Below are 6,000 nucleotides of genomic sequence, written 5' to 3'. Positions count from 1 at the left end.
AATGTTTAGCAGCATCCCTGAACTCTAGCCACTAGATGCCAGCAGCACCCTCCAGTTGGGAACAGTAAAAAATGTCTCTTCCTTGTCAAATGTTCCCTGGGGGAAAATCACCCCTGGTTGCAAACCACTGCTCTACACCAGGCTGTCCCTCTTAGCAGGTCTACAGAAAGAATTCCAAGCCCTAAGAATCCCTCCCCTTCCCGATGGCTCTTCAAAGAACATAAATGAAAACACTGAAATTTACTCTGAAAAATCTTTTATTAGAGATGAGTGAAATAACAAGACACTGGGGGCTCTGAAGACAACCTCGCTCCTGTGGGATCACAGACCTGTCAGGTCTCCAGGGTAAACAGCGCAGCCTCCTGGACCAGGTTGCTGCATTGGCCATTGGCATCCTCTGGCCTCCCCTGTTTGTCCTGGTCCATCCCTGCCAGGTCCCAGTGCCCAGCGCCTATAAAGCTGACCTGTTAGAGACTGATGATGGCTTAGGTGTATCTGTTTTCCAATACGGGCCTGAAAGCGACTGTGGAATTTCTGGCGCTGGGAAGTAGAACCTTTAAGTCTCCACCCTCCATTTCTATCACTCTCCTTTCTCCTTTCTTGGCCCTTTCCTCCCCCGAGACTGGAAGGTTCCTGAGTTGACTGACAGAAAGAGGAGAGAAGTGAGGATAATCATCCCAGACCATTCCTTTCATTCTTGCTAAATCAAGGAGAGTAAGCGAATGGGGGTGAACCCTCCTCTACTTCCTGGCTGGGAATCTGTTACAACAGAGGTCCCCAGCAAGGCTGTGCTGTCCCTCAAAAGGAGTGATATTCAGAATATTTATTTAACAGCCAGTATAGCACGGGCACTGAGCAACCAGAATGGATACAGGCTGTAGACAACTGCAATGTTATTCAGGTGTAAGCCAGCTGATTGTCAGTCTGCCCCTAAGCCCAGAACCATCCTCTGGAATCTAGCCCTGCCCATTTCCAAGCCTAACTCGTGGGACCAGCTGCCCGGAAAGGGACCACATCTGCAGGACCTTTGTCTTATTCCTGTGACATCTGCAGTGCCTAGCACAGGAATGGACAAAGAGCCAGAACTCAGTCAAAGAATACTAGGCTAATGAATGGCTGAGAAGACAGTCCCTAGTCTGGCAGAATCCCTGGCCTGCAGAATGATGAAGGCAGGTTAGAGCCCCCCAGACTGATGGAAGAAACACAGTCCTGGTCTGATGAGGGATTGAAGGTTCTGCAGTTGGAGCTGGGTCAGGAGCACTCGGGTCCAGCCATAGGGCTCCCTGGTCCCTGGCAGGTATGAGATGGAGACAAACGGCCATCAGCCCTAACATGGAGGGGCCCAGTGCCCTTGGCAGGGGCATGGGCCCATGTCAGGGAGGAAGGCCAGCCACAGAGGCACAAGGGACAGAGACAGCAAGACCCCAGGGCATAAACACCTCAGCTCCCCAGTCTTGTGGGCTCAAGTCCTAGCTCTGAATCTGGGGTCCAGCATGGGGGTGGTTCAGGCATGCAAGGGCTAGTAAGGAGCTAGTCTTGCAAAAGCTGCACAGAACTTGCTGGGAGAACCCCAGTCCTTGAACCGTCTCCTTCAGTGAAGCCAACCTGGGGAGAGAAGGATGAAAATTGACATTTCTTAAGCACCTGTTATATACCAGCTGTTTATCTCACTCAGTTTCAAAAGGTCCTATTGTGGGACCATGAAATTATCCCTATTTTACAGATGAAGCTGAAGCTTGAAGAAGTGAAGCCACTTTTCCAAGACCTCCACGCTTCAAAGCCCAGGCTCTTCTTATCACACATGTCTCAACAACAGGCATCAACTAAATGCTGGGTGATGGACACCTGGTTGTAGACACACATTTGTGTCTGGTGCCTGACTCTGATAGACTGAGGATGATGATTCCCTAGAGAGACCCAGCTCCTTCCATCCCCTACTTTCAACACAGACAACTAATGCCAACCCCGACAAATCCCCAGGGGAACCAGGAACAGAGATGGCTTCCTTCTCGGCACAACTGCCTCTGTCCTATGCCCACTCCCAGGCTCCTCATCTAAATATGTATGATTGTGCGAGACTCTGTGATTCAGCAGGGAGAAGCTGGATTAAGGATGACAGCTCTTGCCTTGTCCCTGTCACATCCCTCTATGCCTGGAAGTTTCAGTGGATTCCAGGAGACTCCTGTACAAGGGGAGAGTTATGCAAACCAAAGGCTGGAACACGGCCACCCTAATCCTTCCTCGTCTGCAGGGAGTGCTTCCTTCTCTGAGCGACCAGCCTGGCTGACACAGCTTTGCTCACCCTCCCCTGGGGAACAGTCAGAGCTTGGGCCTTGTCACCTCTGATGCCTCTCAAGGCCTGGGCTCTCCCCAGCTGCACCCATCCTGGGCTGGGGAAGGAGGAACACCAGGACAGGGACTGGTCAAACGATGGCTGCCCCCAGTCCTGGAGAGAGGTCTGCCGCCCTAATACACTTACTCTTGACCAGCTCTGCCTCCCACGTACCCTATCACCGCCCTTCAAACCACAGTCCCGGAGTCTTACCGGCATGTTCCTTCTGGGTAGAGGCTGCCGGGCTGAAGGACAGTCCTCCGGGCTCCGGCCCCCCCGCCGATAGGAGCGAGTGCTCTCAGAGCTGGAAGACAGGGAAAGGCCAAGGTGACCCCTGCACCCAGAGAGCCCCTTAGAGTAGGGGGAAGGGCTCAGGGATAGAGCAAGGCTGGGGGCTTGGACTGGGTGGGCAGAGAGTCTACGAGGCCCCCAGGCTGGGTGCATCACAGGCCCCAGAGGCCCAGAACTGACCTCCACACTGAAAATTTCACCATATCTACTCCCCAAACTCCAAACTGAAAGGGTTTGCAAGGAAGAGAGGACTGGATCCTGGGTTGGAGGTGGGGACAGAGTGAAAACCCCACTGTGAACCTGTAGAACAAGCCACAGTTGGCACTAGGCCTTCGCTCTTCCAGCTTCAGCAGCCTGAGCCCCAGACTCCTCCCCAGCTCTCCAGGCCAGACGCAGGAGCAGGTGTGTGAAGGGGGAAGGGGTCCAATCACCCTCCACTTAAGGTCTAGCATTTCTGCATTGTTCATGGGCCTCAGTGCTGGAAGGTATCCCAGGCTTCAGGCAGGCACCGTTTAGAGGTGGCGAAGTAAATGGATGCTCAGAGAGGTCAGGAGACTTGCTGAGACTGCACAGCTGGGCTTTCACCAACCTGAACCTGACAGGGGGATACATCTCTGAAGGGGTGGTTCCAGATGTCAGGCTGGGTCGGGAGGGGCCCGGGGGCTCCCAGAGGGCCTCTTCAGAGCTGGGTAGGGTTTGGTTGGGACCCCCAGGTTCCACGGGGCTTGTGAGGCTGGAGGAGGAGGAGGCTGGACTGCTCAGGTTCTCAGGGACCCCAGCAGACTCCGAGCTCAGGCTGGGAACTTCGGAACGATCTGAAATCAGAAGTGATAAAGACTGGCTTTATCACTTACCCTGTGCTCAATTTCAAAGCAGCTTTTGGCCTCTGGAATCTATCATGGTTCTCTCCCAATTCCCCACCTCTCATCTATCTCTCCAGCACTCTCCTTCAACTCTTCCCCATCATGCTTCAGTCTCATGGTTTATGATGTTCATTCCTGATAGCCAGGGCCACACTGACTAGCACTGTTTCACTTCTGCTCACACCCTCTCCTCAATCTGGACTCTCCTGCTTGTCCCTCAGGCTCAGCTCTGATGCTGCCCCCACCAGGAAGCCTTCCTAACCCACCTACCAATCCCAGCAGGATAGGCTCCCTCCCTCTCCCGAGTTCCCAGAACAAGCCTGTTCATTCATGCAACAAATAGTTCTTGACAGCAGCCAGGCACTGTGCTAGGTGCTGGAGAAATAGTAGTCAACAAAACTTGCTTCCGTCCTTTTGGGATTTATCTTCTATGTCACACTGTGCCTTATATTATAATGAATTACATTCCAGTTTTTCTCTCTCCCACTAGACTGTGTCTCAGTAGCCCCCAAGGGACTCAAGACACAGTGGATGCTTAAAAAATGCTTCTCTCTCTTTTTATTTCAGTGAAGCATTGAGGAATTTGGAATAAGACAGACCCGGGTTGGAAGCCCACATCAGGGACTTAGCTGTGGGATCTTGGGCATGTTACTGAACATCTCTCTTCCTTTACCTGTAAGGCGGAGACGATCACCCCTACCTGACGGTGACAGTGAGGGTGGTATGGACTAACACAGCGCTCTGAGCTCAGTGCCCCAGCACATAGCAGGCCCTCAGTGAATGGAAGGAGAGCATCTGTCTGGGCAGCCAAACATACCTCCACTGGCATGTCCCGCACGCCCTTGGGCCATGGTCCGAGAAGGGTTTTTGACCGGCAAAGGTGGGGGGCAATCCTCACTCTGGATCTTAGGGGCAGCTGGTCCCAGGCTGGCGATGGTCTCGTAGGTCTTGTTGCTGATGTCCAGCCTCCCACTGGCCCAGCGGACCTGGGCTGGGGGCTTCAGCGGGCAGCGCTGCCGGGGCAAAAGTGTGGGAGGGAGGACGCCCTTGGTTCCTCCAGCTCAGCCCCGCCCCTCCCCACATCAGGTCCCATTTGGACCTGGAAGACCATCAGGTCTTCCCTTCGGCTGTCTGGAGGCCTGAGAGACGAGGGCTGGGACGCACCTTCTCTTCCTCATCCTCCTCACTGTCAGAGCCAGGCTCTGTGGAAATCCCCCAGGGGTAGTCCAGGTGCAGGGGGAAGGCGAGGGTCCCGGCATGGGCCTGCTCCAGCTGCCAAAAACAAAGCCTTGGCAGTTCAGAAGGTCAGGGGCTCAGTGGAGAGACAGAAAGGGTCAGGGGCTCCCTCTCCTTCCCTAGACCTCACCAGCTCCTCACACTCTTTGTGCTGCTTCTTCCTGGCTATGTCCAGAGCTGTCTCTCCTGCCTCGTTCACTGTGAGGGACAAAGTCAGGGGTCATGGTCAGGGTCAAAGAGGCATTATAACTTAGAGGTTAGGATGAGTCTTTGGAATCAAGATTGTCTGGGTTTGAATCCTGGCTCTGCTACTTCCTGGCTGTGTGACTTTGGACAAGTGACTTAACCTCTCTGGGCCTTAATTTTCTCATCTATAAAATGAGTATGACACTTGTAACTACTGACGAGGTTGTTATGAGGATTAAATGAGTTAATATACACAGAGCACTTGGCACATTACCAGGTACACATTAAACAGTAAATCATAGCTATTACAAGCACTATTATTCAGATTCAGTTAATGTTTATTTGTCTAGGTACTTTAAGAAAAGTTGTTTTATTTTATCCTTTCAGCAGGTCTGCTAGGTCAGTGGTATTATTCCCATTTTACAGATGAAGAAGCTGAGGTTCAAGAGATGAATGGACAAACCCCAAAGTCACAAAGGTGGTCAGAAGCAAGCCAGGATTAGAACCCAAGTCTGTGCGCAAAGTCCATGCTTGTTACCAGTGTTCTCTGTCTGGAAATAAGGCAGGAAGTCCCCCACGAGGGGTAGTCAGGAATGGGAGTCTGATGGAGGAGTTGTCGGAGCCCCACCTGTGCCAACTGAGGCTCTCCCTTTCAGCAGCAGCTTGAGGCAGTCGGGTTGGTTGTAGAGAGCAGCGCAGTGCAGGGCGCTGTTCCCGTCAGCAGCCTTGGCATCCAGGTGACCACTGTGGCGGGGTGTGGGGGGGTGGGCCAGGGAGGAAGGAAGGGAACAGACAGGTGAAGGGGTCAAAGTCAGGGGGAAAAGAGAGAGGGGAAAGGAGGGAGGAGAGGGGGAGAAGAGGAAGGCAAGGGGAGCGTGAGGAGGTGGGCAGGGAGGTTCTCACCCGTTTTGGATGATGAAATCCACCAGGGGCAGGGAGGCCTGGTTGGTGACTCTGACAGCCAAGTGCAGGGCGAGCTCTCCAGGTGCCTGAATACATGTCCACACCTCTGAGTTTACCCCAGTTCACCTGCCCCCCAATATTACCCTCTTAAACTCTTGCTGCCCCCTGACACCTCCAGATATGAAGCTT

At 53.3% G+C, this 6,000-nt stretch overlaps 1 protein-coding gene across 9 annotated transcripts in view; it reads right to left on the bottom strand.

Annotated features, from left to right (window-relative positions):
* Nucleotides 1-239: 239 nt before the first annotated feature.
* The window catches only part of ASAP3 (ArfGAP with SH3 domain, ankyrin repeat and PH domain 3), a 46,543-nt gene continuing 40,782 nt past the window's right edge, over nt 240-6,000 (bottom strand). For 8 of the 9 annotated variants that reach the window (XM_082367028.1, XM_082367029.1, XM_082367031.1 and 5 more), the window contains 8 exons: nt 5,812-5,897; nt 5,537-5,652; nt 4,853-4,920; nt 4,651-4,758; nt 4,304-4,499; nt 3,213-3,438; nt 2,546-2,636; nt 240-1,605 (listed from right to left, as the gene is read on the bottom strand). In XM_082367028.1, coding sequence (XP_082223154.1) covers nt 1,531-1,605; nt 2,546-2,636; nt 3,213-3,438; nt 4,304-4,499; nt 4,651-4,758; nt 4,853-4,920; nt 5,537-5,652; nt 5,812-5,897 — 966 coding nt within the window. In that variant the 3' untranslated portion in view covers nt 240-1,530. The remainder of the gene's footprint in view (nt 1,606-2,545; nt 2,637-3,212; nt 3,439-4,303; nt 4,500-4,650; nt 4,759-4,852; nt 4,921-5,536; nt 5,653-5,811; nt 5,898-6,000) is intronic. The other variant, XM_082367030.1, reaches the window with a different exon arrangement.

Source organism: Balaenoptera borealis, assembly GCF_965194805.1.
Source record: "Balaenoptera borealis genome assembly, chromosome: 1".
Classification (NCBI taxonomy): Eukaryota; Metazoa; Chordata; class Mammalia; order Artiodactyla; family Balaenopteridae; genus Balaenoptera; species Balaenoptera borealis.
This window is presented reverse-complemented; position numbering and strand designations above follow the sequence as displayed.